Source organism: Pimephales promelas, chromosome 7 (assembly GCF_988280905.1).
Source record: "Pimephales promelas chromosome 7, fPimPro1.hap1.1, whole genome shotgun sequence".
In the NCBI taxonomy this organism is placed as follows: domain Eukaryota; kingdom Metazoa; phylum Chordata; class Actinopteri; order Cypriniformes; family Leuciscidae; genus Pimephales; species Pimephales promelas.
Window position 1 is genome coordinate 22,944,008 of NC_142775.1, and position 20,305 is coordinate 22,964,312.

General features: G+C 37.2%; 1 protein-coding gene across 1 annotated transcript; it reads left to right on the plus strand.

Annotated features, from left to right (window-relative positions):
* Positions 1–225: 225 nt before the first annotated feature.
* LOC148978341 (uncharacterized) lies at positions 226–1,698 on the plus strand (the record flags this gene model as incomplete). The annotated part of the gene is made up of 3 exons (XM_089133648.1): positions 226–232; positions 974–1,055; positions 1,257–1,698. Coding segments are annotated over 3 exons (531 nt in total), but the record flags the coding sequence as incomplete, so codon positions are not given.
* Positions 1,699–20,305: the final 18,607 nt, after the last annotated feature.

The window sequence follows — 20,305 nt, forward strand, 5'->3', positions numbered from 1 at the left end:
TTACTCTTCTTTGTTCGCGTATGATGGCAAGTTTTGTTGATTTTGTCTAATATTATGTCCTTCTGCTTAAAGCCCGCGAAGACTGGCTGTGGTATGTTTCTGACCGATTGGGAAGAGCCCTCAGAAGTAGCTACAAAATTGAAAATGGAGTCGAGTGACCGTCGTTCAATTAAGAAAGGAGCTATTGCAGTTTGGGATATAATTATCTGAAGAGGAAAATAAAAAATTGAGGGTGAGTAAGTTATGTTAGTTGTCACATGTTGAGATGTTTTTCTTTCTTTCTTTTTTCTTTTTTTAATCTAAGTTAGGCTTCCTCTTAATGGCCTTTATCCATCGACTATAAAAACTTTCAAACCTTGTAGTTGTAGGCTCGTCTCATAACTTATTAAAAAAAAAACTGTGGCAAACATTATTTGCAGGGCTAGCCATTGTAAGTAACGTTAGTGGTTATCTCAGTTTATGCATTTTGAGACCGTTGGGATTTCGACATATTGTGGCCTAAAAGCAACACTCCGACTGATATTCCGTTAACGTTACTCATGGCCATCAAACGGAAAATCAATTGATTACTAAGTAAAATGGACAACACAGAAGAGGTAAGAATATTTAATTGCATTGTTACAAACTATTAAAATTACTTAGATTTTAAAATTCCACGTCATCATCCAAAATAAATTACTTATTTTATAAGTATTATGCAAATAAATAAATATATATATATATATACATATATATATATATATATATATATATATATATAGGTAGTTTTTTTTATTCACATTATCCACAAACAAAAATAACAGTGATACCAAAGGGATAGTTTACCCTAATATGAAAATTTCTGTTGTTGATTATTCCTCCTGTCGTTTTCAAACCTGTACGACTTTTGTTCATCTTTGTAACACAACTGGAGATATTTTTGTAATGAAGTCTGAGAGTAATATGTCAAAATCATGTGATATCTTTGTTTCAGGAATTGATTTCAAATCAGCACTTCTCATGTTGACAGCCTTGTTCAGAGAGAAGATTGAACTCTTCATTGTGCTTGGGGAGGTGCGCATATTTCTGTCTATGACTTGAATGTCTATCATTAATGCATTTTATAATTCTTGAAATGTATTTACTGCCAACATACAAATTAGGTGAATAATAATCAACTTACTCCTTATGCATGTAGATTATTTGTCATCAGTTAACTCGTATGATCATAAAATTTGATTGAGATAAAATCTAATTTGTGCTTTTGTCTTTTAAAGTGAACCATCTTCACCATATCCAACTGTTCAAGTACAAGAAGCCACTGACTGGAACAATGTGCTTAAAAGAAGAGCCACTGCAGTCATCGGAGTTGATGGGATAGAGATCTGCCGGGCTAGTGGTGTGGATGAAGGGGCTCTTGCTGCATTTTGTGTCTGTTTTGTCTTCAATTTGACAATAATTTGTGGTCCTAATGACTGTCAGAGAACATTTTCAAAGTACGATTCCTGTCATGTTTACCGAAAGCATGAACACACAATGTTACAACGGACTACTACTGATGTGCCTCTTCATTTGTTTGAAGGAATGTCCTTTGTCTTCCTAATGTCTGATGAGCTTTTCTGTGCAATTATCAATTCATTCTCTCGACTCACACCTGATGCTGTGACATCACATGTAATAATTCTTTGTAAAAGAAAGTTTTTTAATAAAATCTGTTAAATATGCATATCTGTAAGGCAGTTTATTTAATGTATATTTTTTGCTCCCCTTAGGTTCAAAACTTATTTGTCATTGGGCTGTACCCTGGGAATTATTTTAATAAGGTACAAGTTTGTGCTTTTATTGCAGCACAATGGGGTACAAGATTGTCCCTTAAATGGTACAAAGTTATAAGGTACAATTTTGTACCTCATATTAAAGGTACAAAAGGGTACCCTCCAGGGTACCACCCCAGCGACAGCCACTTGTACCCTAAAAGGTACAGTTTTGTACTTTTTTTTCTGACAGTGGATAAACATTAACAAACATTAGATAGCCTAATGCTTAATGCTTGTTTGAAGAACCAACCTAAAGGATTATTAGGAACACCATACTAATACTGTGTTTGACCCCATTTCACCTTCAGATCTGCCTTAATTCTACGTGTCATTGATTCAACTAGGTGCTGAAAATATTCTTTAGAAATGTTGGCCCATATTGATTGGATTGTATCTTGCAGCTGATGGAGATTTGTGGGATGCACATCCAGGGCACGAAGCTTCCGTTCCACCAAATCCCAAAGATGCTCTATTGGGTTGAGATCTGGTTACATTAGATAGCCCAATGCTTAACACTTAATTATTACAAATTGATGCTTGTTTGAAGAACCCAGAAACATGGTTGATGAACGTCACAGTAATGCAATCTATAAAACACAAAATGGCTACATGGATAAATGCCAAAGCAATTTTTCACTGTGGTCATTCAAACCATATCAGCAGGTTACAATGTTATAAGCCCTGCAGAAGAATGTTACTGCTAATACAAATCAGTTTTTGAACGAGATAGATAAAGGTTGCCATGGCATCTGTTGTGCGTTACCAAGGAGATTTTTATTTCACAACATATTTTTCACCACTGAATCCTTTTAACACCCAGGTTGAGACATTTTAACTCCGTCTCCTCCGTAGTGCCAGTGATTACTTTACATTACGCCATGTAGCTGAGCTACAGGTAGTGTGGAACTGAAACAAATGACGTCAGTCCTGTTTAAAATTAGGACTCCACCGTCACACCTGCTAAAGAAATGACAGCAAAGACAAACGCGAGTCAAGATCACAAATGTCAGCAGCTGCTTCAAGCCAAACTGTGATGCAGAGGGGTGGTATCCGTTACAATCAGCAGAAAATAAGCAGACTTTTTCAAACGTAAATGCAGACATCTTTCATATATCAGCATGAAAATTACTGCAAAAATTAGAAGACTTTAACTGAATAGACCTGTTTTTCTCTTTCAGAGCTTTTTTTCCTCATATGATGGAGAGTGGGGGGTCAGGAGGGTCTCTCCCTTCAAGCTTTCCTCCATTCCATCTCTTTTCTTTCCACTCTGTTTCAGAGAACCGTACTTTAAATAGCAGCCATTTGTAGCCATTCAGTCCAGAAAATAACTGCTACATGGAGGCACATTCAAAAATGATGCACAAGAAGAAATCTTTAGTAAGAAAGAGAGACATTGCGACAAAGAGGTGAGAGACTAAGAAAGGGAGGGAAAGGAGCATGCGAACATACGTTTGCAGTGGACTAAAATTCATGTCAATACATTGGCTGGAGGTGACCTCCTTTGTGTTGGGCCTGTGGTTTAACCCGCCTACCTGGAAGTAAGAGCCGAGGGAGGCTAATTGATCCAAATGCTGCAGATTACTCCGGATAAGTGTTTCAGATCAGCAGATCTTAATGGTGGGAATGAAAAGCCCGGTCCGATACGGCAGGAGATGCCATTGATCACTGATCAACATGCGGGTGTGGAGACGAGATCCGGGATAAATAAATAGTTCATTTAGAGCAAGGGGTTAGAAGTATCGAACTGCTGCGAGATGGAACAAAGAAAGAGGACGACAGACATAAAGAGAGAGTAAAACACTCACAGTGCTACTTCCTGAGGAAAAAAAAAAAGTCCTTAACCTGTATTGAACAAGACCAACTCACTCCTCCATTTAGACTCAAGCTGCCAAAAGCTTGAATGCTACTCAACTGGTAAAACATGTGCTGGTAACACCAAGGTAATGGTTTCAATTTCCTTTTATCCAAAATGATAAAAGATTGAAGACAAATGCAACAATACAGTTCACATTATATGGAAAAAAAATAATGTCTCGTTTTTAGGGGGTCAACAGAAAAGTTCAGAGGAATCTGATATAGTTTCTTTCTGCTTTCTAAACATTGATCAGAATATTTTTTTTTTCAACCGAGAGACATCAGTTTAATATTTCTCTTCCAGTTTATATCTGTTCATCAAAAGTTTGGGATTGGTAAGATTTTTTAAATATATTTAAAGGAAGTACTTATTGTGCTCAAGGATGCATTTATTTTATAAAAAAAAAATACAATATTAAAACAGTAATAGTGTGAAATATTATTACAATTTAAAACAACTGTTTTGTAATTTGATGTTTGTTAAAATGTATTTATGTGATGCCATTGCTCCAGTCTTCAATGTCACATGATCCTTAAGAAATGATGATGATGATTTGGCTCTCCTGAATTCCCTATTGTTATTTTTAATAGTTTGTACCAATGTAAAAGTCTTAACTGTCACTTTTTGATCGCATACATCAAAAAAAAAAAAAAAAAAACACATTTCAAAGTGCTGATTTGGTGCTCAAGAAAAATGTATTACTATCAATTTTGAAAACTTTATATTTTCTTATGCTGAATAGAAAGTTCAAATTAACTTCCAATAAAATATTCAAATATTGAAATTTAAATATTTTAACTTTAAAAAAAAAAATAAAAAATAAAAAAACCTTTAACAGTAACTTTATCAGTACCTATATAGACAATAAGGGAGCTCAGACAAATTTGGTTGAAGCAAGAGCCATAACAAGCCAAATATTTTATTTTTTTAACCAGTTATCTTGTTTTGGTTAACACTGGTTTACCTAGTAATTAAAGCCAATTTACTTCTCACACTATCCACTGAATTATTTTGCCCAACAGCAACTGACTTTGTGGACCAGAGCGGATGTTTTAAGAACTTTTTGATGTTTTATTTCATCTTAACAGAAAAAAAGAGTATGTGAACATAAAGCTGATTAAATGTTTTTTTTTTTTTTGTTTTTTTTTCAACTCTCTTCCATCTGCATCAGAAGAAAAGGTTAAGGGTCCAAAATGTAATAAGGATAAAATGGCTCCCTGTTGAACTAAGAGGCAAATAATGTGATTTGCATGAGAAGTGGAGCATTACTCAACAGAGAGGCCAGAAAGGTCACTAGTTTCAACCAATATTAGAAGAGATACTAATAGGTTTACACTACTCTTAAAATAGTTTGGAAGTTTGTTTCTCTCTGCAGTGTTTTGAATATAGGCTACAGGAATTAAGGGAATCAAATAGTTGCATTTGAGAGAGATGACAGGTAGTCTGTCACACTCTTACCGGACCAGACGAGCGACACAAAGAGAACAGGATGGACTGATTCGGAGAAAGACAGACTATTCTTCATCGTTTACTGCCATCCTACTGAATCATGTGGCACGGAAGACAGCAGGTCTGCTTTGAGAGAGAGTAATAGCTGCTCTTATGTCTTCTTTTAAGTGTTATGAATTTGTTCGACCGCCATTTTCTCATGGTAGCTGTCAGCTTCTCACAGAGACCTGGATGATGAAGAAAAGATGAACAGCTTTCAGCTGCCAAACAGACTCAAAACAGCCAAGTTAGAATGTCAATTCTAGGATGACCACCTTTGATAAGCCTCAAGCTAAGACACACAGGGGTAGAAGGTATTGCTGTGATTTTTTCCTTTTCTTTTTTGAGATTCTCACCCACTGCCAATTACAAATTGACTATGTATATGACTAACAACAGTATTTGTAGTCTAAAAGATGTACAGTTCAGGAGACCACAACATCTGGATATTTTTCCTTTAAGCTTGGAAATAAGCAAAGTTTGAAAAGTTTGTGAAATTTGACATTAGTATTTTAATCATGACAACATGATCTTCAGGTTTTACATAAATGTGTGGAGTTCATGCAGCTTAAGTGATGCTGTTTTAATGTGAAATTCTCAAAACGAATGTAAACGTTTTATTGGATTTTTCATCGCTCAATAATGTAAAACAGGAGCATTTTCACTAGATGTCACAGATTTTATGGCTCTATTCATCAATATGAGATAAAAAGTCTGACATTGTGGTAATATATTCAGTTGCAAATCAGGTTTACAGGCAAAATTTACAGATTTTTAGCTGTTTGCAATGAATAAATCAAACAAAATAAATTGAAATTACTCAACTCAACAAATGTTTCCCCAAATTCTACGAAGCTACTTTTAATGAATTCTGCAGTCTCAAAATGATTCAACCCCTTCATGACAAGCATCTTCTTAGTATAACACAGTTCTGCTCTAATGACTTGCTACAAATGAGATATAAATGAGGTATAACCAGACACCAGCTTCTGGCAGCGTTTTTGAGTAATCTTAGCCCATTCCTCATGAGCAATGGCCTCCAGATAAGTAATATTCTTGGGTTTGCATGCTGCAACCACCTTCTTCAAATCCCACCAGAGATTTTCCATGGGGTTCAGGTGACTGTGATAGAATCTTCCAAGATTTCTTATGCAAACAAACTTTGGATTGGTGTTCTTTTGTAAGGTCCAAGCTTCAGCTTCCTCACTGACGCCATGAAGTTTTCTAGGATTTCCTGATACTTCAATGAATCTATCTTGCTTTCCACAGGCTGCGGGTTTCCAGTGCCAGAGGATGCAAATCAGCCCCAGAGCATCACCGAGCCCCCAACATGCCTAACTGTAGGCAGTGTTCTTTTCAGCATATCGTCCAGATATACCGCTGATTTTTATATAGTTGCAGTTTTTGTTTCATCGCTCCACAGAGCAGAATCCCGAAACTTCTGGGTCTTATGTATATGATTTTGACCAAGTTGGAGCCTACTTTTGGGTCAGAAATGGTGCCTTACTGTACAAGCTGAAACCTCAGGGTCTGTTGCCACCAAGTCTTGTTGCAGGTCTTTTACTGTCACTCAAGGGTATTTATGAACCTGCCTTCTCCGAAATCTGGTTGCAGTCGTTGATAGCTTCCTTTATTTTTGCCCAATGTACCTTTAACTTTTAACTTGCAAACTATTCTTCCAAAGGTGCCCCTGGTAAAATGTAGTGCCTTCGCTATCTTTTTGTATCCTGTTCCTAGTTTGTTAAGGGCGATGATATCTGATCTTAACTTTTTGGACCATTCCTTTGACTTAGTTCAAGCACACGTGGTGCAACCAATGAAGCCCTTGATTAGTTGCATCTGTTGTGCTTGGGACTGACCTGAACTGTTTTGCAAATTTGTGCATTTGTGAGGGATTATATTCAGAGGGTTGAATCATTTTGAGACTGCAGGAGTACTTAAAAAGAACTATTAAAAGTTGCATTTTAGTTGAATTTGGCAAAAACCACTTGAAACATTTGTTGTGTTGAGTCATATTTCAATTACTTTTGTTTGATTTTTTCATTGCAAACAGCTGAACGTCTATGTGAACATAACATCCACACACCCACACAAAATAATCCTATTAAGAAAACAAAAAAAACAGACATATTTCACTTTAGTCATTCTTATTAATACCCATACACACATTTCATTATAGTGTCAGAATAATACTTTTCTCAAACTTTCTTATGCTAATTATTTTGATGTTATGAATAATTTAGTTTAAATCCTCAATCCCACAACAAACTCAGTGGTGCCAGGTGCTGTCTCAGAGTTCCCTTTTCCCACACAATTATTGACAACCAATGACAGTAGCTGTCAGTGCATATTCTCACTTCATTTCCTCTTCCTTTAATTCAGAACAGGGCTAAACTCATCACTCAATGTGGCAAAAACGCTTGATCGTCTTTCCCCATGAGAAAGAAAACTCACAAATGAAATCTTTTTTATCTCTCAGTTGTTCCTATTAGACAGCAATGACATTATATATAGACCAAATGGAGACATTTGATGAGGTTTATTGCTTTTTAAACTTCCCCCCTAAAAACACTAACAGTATTTTTAGTTTCTCGAATTGTGCTCAGATTTTTCTGCAACAAAACATCCAAAATCAATACAATATGACGGCAAATATTTAAAAAAAAAATCTAAGTCTTCAAGAGGGAATATAAACATGTATACTGTTCACAACTGTGTTCAAAGCATTCTGAAGCTGTTGTTCTCATTGTGTCGGCTGTCTTATTGACCAATTTATACCATGCTGTGGTTTGATGGAACAATGACAGATTGGGATTTTTTTTCCACTCCACACAGTGGAAATGAGGAGAATGAGCCAACCTTGTCAGCATTCCAGACCCTGATTAACGGATTCGGTTACTGGATATGGTACCCAGCTCCGTGTGCCAGAATTCCAAACCTGGAATTCTTGAAAGCCTGCTGATGTTCACAATGCCGTGGATGCCTAAATGAATCAGGACAATCAAGATGAGTTGCTGTTATTGTTTTTAGGATTAAAATAATAGTTGAATGAATAAATAAACACTCATCATGTACTAATGTTGTCTCATGTACTCAAGTACATAATACAACCCTCATGTTGTGTTCTATACATTTCTCTATGGACCATAAACTAAGTTGTTGTCCACACTCTTTATCAAAATATGAAAGCACAAGCAGGCCAAAAAAAACAAATAAAACATTAAAGCATCATAAATTGAGTCACTATTTGGCTAAAACTAGAAAAATCCTGCATAAATCAGCATGAATTCCATGTTGGCCCAGGTTGGTTTATGCTGGTTAGAGCTGGTGGACCAGCATAGTCATGCTGTTTTCAAGCAAAACAAAGCTGATGTAGCTGGTCCATCGGGTCCATTAGTGATCCCTCCCATATTCACCTGCAACCAGAATCCCATGCTGGTCCCAGCATGCAAAACATACCTTCATGCTGGTGACCAGCAATGTTGGATTTTTCAGCAAGTTAGTTCTCAAATCTCAGTTGTATATCAATCAGCTCAAGACAAACAAGAACCAATGGCATATGACATCTTACTTTGCATGCATTTTTCACACAGCGATACTGATCTCACTATACCTTCTTTAACACTAGAACGGCCACAACGGTCATTTTGACCGTTTTGAATTTTATATCTATAATAACTTTGTTGAAAAAAATAATAAAATCCTGCTGGTACCTGACTTTTCCTAAAATTGTCTGTATTTTCATTTAAAATGCTTTTCATATAAATTAAATTATAAATCAATATAAAGTAAATAAATAACTCTTACTAATAAAATAGTACATTCACGAGAACAAGAATAAAGATTAAATATTTCTGTTAATTGTTTAATGTGAACAGACTCACCAATAACAGCTCATACGTATTAATATTACAAAAGGTTAGCAAATGTTTTGGTTAATTCAGCAATGAATAAGAATTTAATTTAAATATAAAGTTGCACTTTAACAAAGCAGATCAGGGGACCCCAATAGTTTAGAATGGATGTAATCATTATAATCATACATCCTTACTCTAACACTGCTAATTGACCTAAAATATTCACAATTCATTGTGTTGTTTCAATTATAAGTAGTCACGTCTCTTTTAATTATTAACAATCCCCAAAAGCAATTTCCTCTGTTCTCAAGTCCTGATGAAGTATTCAGATAAGCCTGCCTTCCACAGAACTGCAATGTCATGGAGAAAGTTACAGAAAAAATTTAGAAAATATTTGAGATTTTAAATTTGAGAAAATATCTTATTTAGACTATATTAATGGACAGACAAAAAATAAATAGTCCCTGTTAACATCACCTGTCAGCTTTTTACTATTTTACTATTGTGTGATGTATGAACAGCTGTACTGGCTTGCACCTTCAGCCAGAAGACAATACCATTGGTTTCAGCTTATTTTTAAATGTTTTTACTTTCAATATCCATATTACGTATCACAATATTTAGTGCCTCACAGTTCACAATATAATCTTCGTCACAACGAACAGATCTTCTTTACTGTCCCAAGAGTTAAGAGAGAAATTGGGAAATATGCTTTGTGTGTTACAGCCCCTATTGACTGGATGTGATATTTTGCTTTTTAATGTGTTTTTTGGTGTAATGTATGATCCTGAGGACCCCCCATCCCCATGAAAACGAGATGTTTCATCTCATGGGGCTGATCCTCTAATAAATGTTCATAAATAAATAAATAAAGTTGCTTGCATTTACAGATAAAGAACATAAGATAAAGCGAATGAAGGATGATAAGGCTCTCAGTTATACAGGGCACGTTATTACATTCTTAATGTCATGCAGTTATATCTCCTGAGGAGGGACTTTAGATGTTATCGTGCATGTCTGGGTGGATTAAGCAAGCATGACATGTTTTGTCGTAAAGGTTCAGAGACATAGAGAGCAGTTAAACTATTGCAATACTCATTCGAAATGAACATGTTGACTGAAGATCTGCTAGGAATCATTAAAGTCTCCGTAAAGTTAAAATTAAGTATGTGTTCTGAGTTTGTCACACCACAGGAAAAAATGTGTTATTAGCAACACAGCCAAATTTGAATGCGGTAAGTACATAAAATAAGCTATCAACATTTTGAAAAAAATGAGCAGTATTTTCAAATTAAAAGTAAAATTACACGTCAGAGTAAGTGTGCCGATTGTCTGAAACCATATAGAATCACGCCAATCCATTGCCTGATGGTGTGGGTGCCGCCTTGACGCTCTTATGTTGTCATATTATATTAGCGCGTATTATCTGATTTCATTGTGCAAAATGATTTCCAGGCGAAAAACTGACTAGAGTCCAGATTTACTAGATCGGAGTCCTAGATCCTTCAGATTCACATGTCCATGTTGGTGCTTCTTCTCTTCAGTTCACCTCACTCCACAGGTCAGGGAACTGGGACGGTCATAGCAGAAGCTTCACTTTGTGCTCCGTAACATATTCTTGTGTTGATTTTGTTTGTTTTGGATCGTTGTCCTGATGGAAAATGTCCCATTAAAAGATTTCTAGCAGAGCTTGTAACGTTTTGATTTTTTTTTTTATCCGTTGACATTTGATAGAATCCACAATGCCATATATCTGAAAAAGAAGTCCAGGACCTCCAGCAGAAAAAAAAAATAAAAAAAAAATAAAAAATATGCCCACAACATTAAAGATCCAACGGTTTATTAAATTGTACACATGGAGTACTTTGTACCCTTGTGTGCACCAAACCCATCTAGCATGTTTGCTGCCAAAAAGCTCTTTTTTTTTGTTTCATCTGACCAAAGAACCCTGTGCTGTTTTAAGTTTCGGTCATGTCTGACAACTGAATTAGCTGGAGTTTGTTTTTGGATGAGCGAGGAGGATTTTTCTCGAAATCCCCCCAAACAGCATGTGGTGATGTAGGGGTTATTTGAGTTTTTTTTTTTTTTTTTTAATATATGCTTTCTGAACCCAAGACTGAGCTAATATTTGCAAGTCTGTGATCATTGAAGTGTATTTGGCCACTCAAACTTTCATCCTCACCGTCCATTAGGACAATATAGACACACGTCCTCTTCCTAGCAGATTGGTAACATCTTTAGTTGATTGGGACTTTTTTATTATTGCCCTGGTGGTGGAAATGGTGATTTTCAATTCTTTTACTATTTTCTTACAGCCACTTTCTATTTTGTGATGCTCAACAATCTTTTGATGCACATCAGAACTATATTCTTTATTTTTACTCGGTGATGGATAATTAGTGGGATTTGGCCTTTGTATTTCCTCATTTTTAAACTCCTGTGAATCAAGAAGTCATGGCTAGACAATTTCATGAATGAAAATGAAAGATCAAATGGATATACAGTGCAGATTTATGTTTTTACAGACAGTTTTGAGATCATACAGTACTGTCGGCCCAGATCCGGCTCACATTTGGGCCATGTGGAATCCACTTGTTCCATATGTGGGCCAGATCTGGGCCGACGCTATGTTGCTGTCTGGGTTTTTACCAGGAGTGCCATTAATTCTATTTCAGCCAAATGGACCAGAAGAGGCCCATCTAAACAAGCAACCATAATAAATGGGACCCATCCTGAGCTGTGCTCAGCAGGTGGGCCGTATGGCAACCCGCACCGTCTGTGACCCCGACTCTCAGTGCAAAGGGTCCATGTACCATTGATCTTGACCCCCCGCACCTCCTCGTCCTCTCTAACAACACTCTGTGGGACTTAAGCGGCTCCTCAATCTTTAATGTCTGCTTAAGCCAAAAAGAATGCTAATTTCTGTGGCCTGCCACCAATTTCCTCCCTTTTTTCTTGTTTCTATGGTTCTCTGAAATTACAAATCTCATTTCCCTAAGGTCCTATTTAGATCTGCACTCTACAGCTGGGGACGATTACACATAGGAAGCCGGAGGGGGGAAGGGTTGCATTTTGAAATCGCTCAGGAAGTTATGAAGGTGGCGGTTGTGAGATGGAGGCTATGGAGGTTGGGAGTGGCGGATCTCATTCCCAGAGGGGGGCTCTCATTCTAGGCATGGCCTGACCTGGGGTTCCCCGACCACCTCCAGAAGTGAGAGCTACGGCATGTCTGTGAAGATCAGCCAAAACAAGGAAGAAAGGAAAGGCGTGGGATAAAAGAGAAAAAGAAATGGAGGCGACCACCCTCCCCAAATCTGCCTCATCTCCTGCAGTCAGCGAGGAGGCAGTGGGTCATCTTTTTTTAAAAATTGTCTTTTTCAAAAAAAATCTTTTTCTACTTAAAACAGGAGCCATCTTACTTTGTGATGATGGTTTAGTGATATCAATGTGTTCACCTCACTGGTATCATTGTATATATTATGTTATATAATATAAAAAAAAAAAAACGTAACGATATTTACTTAAATATATATTTTGGGTTTATATTTGGAGTTACTAAGACATTTTCATGCTTTTGAAATTTTCTCTTATGGGATATGTTTATTTAATAAAACATAGCTAAAAGATTCAATAATGTGAAATATTATTGCAATTTTAAATAATTACTTTTATAAGTGAATTTATGTTATAGAGCCATTACTGCAGTCTTCATTGTGTCACAGGATATTTCATGACAAACAGCACAGACTCGTAAGAAAAGTGCCATAGTTATTTTAGCAAAAGTTATAAAATGTATTCCTTAAAATATGAATTTTGTGTTCAAAGGTAAAAATAACAAACAGCACACAGGCTTGGAACAATATGAGGGTGAGTAAATAATGACAGAATTTTCTTCTTTTGTTTGAGAGAGAGAGAATAATCTTTTAAGCTTTGGCTTTCAGTAATTATTCATTCACCAAAAGGGTTAACTTTATTACCAGCCTGTCCAATTAGAATATTAAGAAGCAAGAAAACCACTTCATTAATGACACCTTTTATGTTCCTGTGTGGGAAGTGCAGCAGGTGGTGCATTATGAGATATCAGTATAAAAACATCAAGTGAATGAACATTGAGACAGATATAGGATTGCATTCATCTAGAGCTGAGGAGTCTTTTGTGTTTTAAGTGCCCCCTGCACCTTTAATAACGTGTGGTTTTACCTCTTCTACCCCCCTCCCGTCCCCGTCGCCCTCCGCCTTCTCTATTGCAGTATAAATGGCGTCTATCGTGTGGCACTTAGGAAAGGCGACACAAACGTGAGTCCCCCATCTCACAGTCTGCGTGAGTGTATAGTGTTAACACCATATTGGCAGTTCTTGTTTCAGCTGTCTTCTTGGCTCTCGACAGCTAACATTAATGTTCCTAGCTAGTCGACAGTTGCTCTGTTTTTTTCACACAATCGGATCTTCACGTCTCCCGAGTCGCGGTGACTAAATTAGCCCTGGGATGCCCACTGTACGCTCTCCCGCAAGCAGAGATCAACCATCAATCACTCAACACCATTACCAACAGGTCAGCCCGAGCCATGTCCTCTACACACACGATACGATAGACCGGAGCTATTAAAATGATTGATCTATCCATCCGCACACCTCTGAGGTGGTTTTGCACCTCATTTCAATAACAGCACGCATGTTGCAGCTTATTGCGTCGCTTATATTAAAAATGCAGTCATCGCATGCACCTTAAATAAATTATACAACTTGGCACTTTAAAGCTGCGTATTTTACAGCTCTTAGAGCGCACAAATGTGCCACAACCTCTCACCTGCTGGGATCGTCATCTCCCAGTTCAGAGGCTGACCTGTGAACCCAAGCTAGCATCCTCCACTGCCCGGCATTTATCAAACAGATAATTAAAGCTCATGGAGAAGCAGGTTCCTCTAGACCTCGTGGGGGCCAGGGGTGATACCATTATCCCAGGAACAGAGCTAATGGCGTGAGAGAGCTTTGTGCGCTGATTCCTCCTGGACCTGGTCATTAAAACAGCCTGCCTTCATGCATTATGAATGTGTTGTGTGCTCGCTTAGGCCTTTGTTCGCTGTCTGCCTCTGAGTCGAAGCGAGAGTGATGGGAGAAGAAGGTGTGTGAAGACGAGAACGACTACGAGACAGCGACAGACTCAGACAGACGGGAGTGTCTGCGGAAATGGGAGGAAAGTAAGCATGAGTTCACAGTGTTGTGAAAGCTAACAAAGCTAATGTCAAAAACATCATATAGTGCAGGGAGATGGACAGATTTTTGTGACTACATATGGAAGTGTGGACCAGACCAATTCACTACAATAAATCTGATTCTCCAACACTACATTTGAGAAGGTAGACTGTTTAAGATAAGCCAACACTACATATGAGAGAGTGGACCATTTAGGATGAATCAGACTTTCATATTTTAAATAAAGGTCAATAAAGAGCTCTCTTAGTTTATAATTGGCTACTGTGCGTCTTAAGTGAACGTAAACAGTTGAGAATGTGTTTACTGTATACAGTATACTGGATCTGTGCATTATTAAAGTGACGGCAGCCTGATGCTGCAGCTGTCTGTGTTTTCAATGTGAATCAAACAACAAAAGACAAGAAAATCACTCACTGCTCTTGCATGGATAACTTTTTAATCTTTACATAATTTATACAGTGAAAATTGTGCAGTGATATTTTACATTTAATTACTTTATTAAATTTCTATGTGAAATCTACTGTCAGATACCTTCAAAGCACTGTTTATTTTATTTAAATCTATGCTCTATTGTATTTTAAATTAGATCATTTGTTTCGTGATAAACCGTGATACAGCTGAACTGTCACACCCCTAATAGTTAGGTTATCTCGTTTGTTTTCCTTAACTCGAACTCATCAAAAACAGCAATGCAGTGTATTAGACTAGTGTAATATAAGAAAAACTACACTGTTATGAAAGATAGCTGAACTACTGCATTGCAGCTAAAAAATCTAGTTAAACTAGCAGAGCTGCTATTTTTAGTTAGGAACTCCCTAACACCAGTTATGAACCATGAAATTCTGTCTGCAGCATCCAGGAAGGAATTACGAGCAGCTTTATTTACTGAAAAACAGTTTAGATGAGGTGTGAGAAGCACTCGTGCCCCCAGTAAATGAGATCGATGGCCCAATCAAACCAAATTATGGGGCTTCTGGGAGGAAGAACGCTCACACATAACCATTTCCAGCCTCAACCCTCCAAATCCCCCCCTTTTATTAATAACAACACAGAGCTGATCTTAGGTCAGCTTTACAGCTTGTAATAGCCTCATAACATCGGTGCAACGCTCAAAATGCTCCCCCACTGAAATGAGATAGAGGCCTTATTACATTAGTTCCTGCCGTGTGGGGAATAACACGTGTCCGCCAGTTAAATTTGCTGCGGTGGCAGCGGCACAACGGTTTAATGGGGATGCGGTGTTGTTCTGTGCAGATACACTGAAGCACCATTGTTTCCATGACAATCAGTTATCTGTAAATGCAGCACGATTTAATTTGTGATTTTAATGGCCGGCAACGGCATATACGATCACTAAAGTCAAAGGAAAAGGCAGTGAAGACGTACACACAGCCTCTCTCTCTCTCCTCCTCCTCTCACAGTAATGAAATCAGATCTCCTGCGCACTTCAACTGTTTTGAAAATGACTCCGTAGAGGACAACACAAACGTTTCCACGAGTTGCGTGAAATCAGAGATAGATGGAATCACTTAGTGCTGGCATTCACAATTCGCCACTTTAGTAGGAAGATAAATGGCCTGTGTTGTGTGGGATCTGTCCACCTTAGCTAAATTCCCTTGCTCTCTCTCGCTCTCTTCTCGCTTTTGTTTCTCTTCTGCTCTGTTCTGCTGACGTCTGCAGAACACAACAAACTCCACATGAAAAGGGAGAAAAATTGAGGCTAATTTCCATTAAAGGATGACAGTTTTAACGGCAAATGAACACGCGAGACTGCCGATAACGTCTCACGCTAATGAACAGACTCAGCGTTTTCTTTTCCTTTTTTTTGGGGGGAGGGGGGTTGGTTGACTGGCAATTACCAACACATAGTTTTCTTTCCACTCTCTTTCTCACATTCTCTCCTCCCAGAGGAAGTTGTTTTCCTTCCGCTACTCCAATTTGTTCCTGTGACTTTTGAACTTTGACTGGGAGGAGACAATTTATCAAATCGTAACCGTAACAAAAATGTAATGAATTTAAGATTTAAGCAAATCTGAAAATATTAAATAAAGAGTGAGTTCCTAAATGTTTCAGATAAAAATGAAAACATCTACAAATTCTAAAAGTTAGCATAGCAAATTATATATATATATATATATATATATATATATATATATATATATATTATTACATTATTAATATTACATTTTTATTGGGTAATAAGAACATACTAGTGCTAGGTGATTAATCAAATTCTATTTTCTTATTTTCTATAATTCTTGATTTTAACCATTGTAAAAACAAGATAGTCAAGATAAAACTATCATCATTCTCATTTTGTATTGTGTTATAAAGCCAGTGCCTCCTTTTCTTAACAGTGGTTCACTTTTGTCCCTCCTTAAAAGCCAAAATAGGCTCACCGAGAAAAAAAAAAAAGTGCCTCAGCCTACATTTTTGCCAAACTCTAAAACCATACCTAAACTTACAGTACAGTTAACTGAAATTATCAGTTAGTGGCAATATAAGCCAACAACTTTTATTTCTTTTCACACACTCCTTAACTCAATCTGCTCGCAATCATATAATTCTCTATAGGGCACATCTGATTGGTTCCAGCTGTATCAATAGCCAATGAGATTGCTGTTCAAATAATTGGTCAGTATGGGTAATTCATGTATGCTATATTGTACAGCAGCAGCATATTTTACATGCTCAAAGCAATGTGTTTGTATTGGCAGTAGCAATAACACCTGCCATATGAACGCATCAGCAATAACTGCATATCAACATTGTCATATCCATTACCATACCATACCAACACCCTAAGAAATGTCATGCCAGAAATACATTTAAATTTCAAAGAAATCTCAAAAAAAATAATTTTAGTGAAAATAGGTACAGCCAAATGTTATATGGATGACAGTTGAACCCTAACACAGACAGTATGCTAACACACAAGGATTATTATAACAGAAAACAGGGGAAAACAAAACCCGCGAGTGGGCAAAACATTGACAAATCCAAATGGGAGATAACTAAACTAGAAAACACTTGCCAAGACTATTCTCTACAAACAGCAAATACAAGATCAAGACATTATTGAAAGAATCAACGATCTGACGCAAGACAGCAAACACAAGGGGATTTTATAGGGAACACTGATGACGAGGACAGGTGAAACTGACTAGACAATAATGACAAGATGAGGATAACAAGGGGGCGGAGTTACATAACGTGCTTGTACACAAAACATGATTCTGTCATGATCCTGCCTCATTACTAGGGAAAATCAAGGACATTGAGGCAGAATCATGACAAATGTGTCATACAAAAAAAAAAAAAAAATTAAACATTTGAAATGGGATTAGTAGTCACATGAGGATATACCGTCAAAAATATCTATGACATCTTCTATCAAATGGTTACTGGAGACATAGATGTTAATATATGTAAATACGATCTAAACGGCAATCACCCTATCAAAGTGATCTACAAAATACATATTGTCAAATAGATGAACAATTATTAGCTCTAATATACTGTACATTTGCTTAGACTGCTCCATATGTTCATACAGGCTGATCAAAGATGGGCTGCTGGATTTCCTAAATGATTATAAACATAGCAACCTCAATTAACCCTCGATCAGTCCTCGGCTTCTTCCTCTCCCTTGTGACATCATTCCATCTCGTCTAGCCAAAGTTTTGACAGCTCAGTTCGAAACCATCAGCATTACAGATATCAGATTCCTGCTGATTGGAGGGGGATTTCTTGTTTGCTGTTCTGAGTCATGTACTGAGGCATTTCTCAACCCATTCTCACAGCGCTCTAAAGTTGGAGATAAAGCATCGCACCCTGTCACAGGTTTTCGCTGTCTTCCTACTACTGATTTTTTTGAGTTGATGTGAGTTCTCTAAATAAAAGCTGTCAAGCTTTATCTTCTGTTAAGAGTGTGATGTATTTGTGGTTTGGTGTTGAAAAATGGAAATTATATAGAGTACACAGACTTATTTAATGTTAACTTAGGCCTTGTCCACACAGACTCTGGTATTTTTATAACCGTGATTTTTTTTTATTTATTTTTTTTTTTTTTACGTGGTTCGGCTGTTCATCCACACTGAAACTGAAACCGAACATTTTTGAAAGCCACTGCCAGGGTGAGGAATTTCCGAAACGCCAGTTATAGTGTTGTCGTGTACACAGAAATATTGCGACGTCAGAGTGTTAATATATGTATGTATGTATATATATATATATATATATATATATATATAAACTAAAAAAAATTTTTTACATAGATTATATTGAGATGACTATCTGTCCATGAGAATCACTTGCCTTTAAAATGATATAATTATATTAGATTTAATCTGATAGATAACAAAAAGTGTTTAAACACATTTGGAACAAATACTGTGGGGACCTGCTTGTCAGCATTAGAAATAATCCACCCAAAGTAACAGATTGCTGCAGACAGAAGTCGCTGGTCTCTCTCTCTCTCCTCTGTATCCACAGAGAGGCAACAAACCAATGATTGGTTCTCAGGGGACGGATGGAGTGGAACGCGTCCCAGCCGGCACACTGACCTGATTATCATTGTCAGATCTCTTCCTCGACTCTGGGACTGAGTCTGTCTCTCCCTAGATCTGTCACTTGTTCATGTCTGTGCTCACTCATCCTCTTTTCTCCTGAAATAGAGTAGTACCCGATACTCCTGCTCCCATTGACTATTTGTGTGTTTACTTGTGGTAGAAGCTAAACATACACCCTGCATCCATGATAGAGATTATCTGAGACAGAATCAAGATATTGAGAGTTCATTAAATGACGTTGACAAGAAGCTTCCAAAAACACCCTCATCGCCTATCTCTCTCTCTCTTACACACACACACACCAAATCCATTCTCTGTGGGGTCAAACTCATGCTGTCAGCAGCCCCATCAGTTGAGCAACATCCCTTTGAAAAATTGTCTCGCTGATTTTTCTATTTACGAGCTGGCTGTGGAACAGCATTTATCCCGTAATTACACCACTGTCACTGACAATTTCCATACAAATCATCAGGAAAAATTGAAAACGGACCCAAAACTCTGCAAGGGAACATTTCCACTCTGTGAGAATCTTGCCAAACATCTTCTTCACTGCTTTTCAGCGAAACAGCAGGGGAGGATGTCCAAAGAAAAAGATGCATAAACGTCTTTCAAAGTTAACAGGGGAGACGATGAAGTATTTTGATGTTTTAAATGACCCAGTTAATGAGGAAAATCAGCGATTCTTGGCATTTGGGGACTTTCCATATGGTTTGCATATAATGATACAGTCGGTAGTTGTTATTGATTGCACATGAGAAATACATGTAAATGCATATTTTCAGCCGTACTGACATGCTTTAACCCTATACTGTATGTGTATCTATAACTTTCACATAGATGTGACTTTTTCCAGAAATCCCTGAAATTAGGTGATCATGTTAACTGCTTGTTTCCACATTTAATTGCCATTCAAATAAATAAATAGAGTTGTTAGAGTTATGTGTTAATAGAATAATCATAAAACAACTTAAAATCATATTGAGGTTGGTAAGATTTGTAAATATTTTTGAAGAAAGTGTCTTATGGTTTTAGTTTTCATGGACTTTTCGATTGTCCTCGTTCATCCCATGTGTTGCTTTTTTCAGTTCCCATGCACCTCTCCTTGGTTGTCATGGTTCCTGCCATTATGAGTTCATGTGTATCAGCTGTGTATCATTCATTACCTTGCTTGTATTTTCATCTCGATAGATAATGGGGCGATAGAGCGCGTTTGTGACAAAACAATATTGACATTATAGGCCCTGCTAATGTTGCGTCTTTTGCATGCCCAAGTTCGTTATTTTAAATGTAGGCGTGCGTTATTGTAGGCGCCATGTATGCGCGCTCATAATGGAAGCTACACGGTCACGGTGCGACGCGCTCGTTTTTTTTTTCCGAGCGTGTCCGCGCTGCATCGAGATAAAAAAAACATATAAACTTTTTTAGTGATACATGGAGATGTTTAAAAGATGGCTGTCTCATATGACCTTGTTATTTGTACACACTGTGACCATACAAATCACAACATGTAAATATGAAAATGTT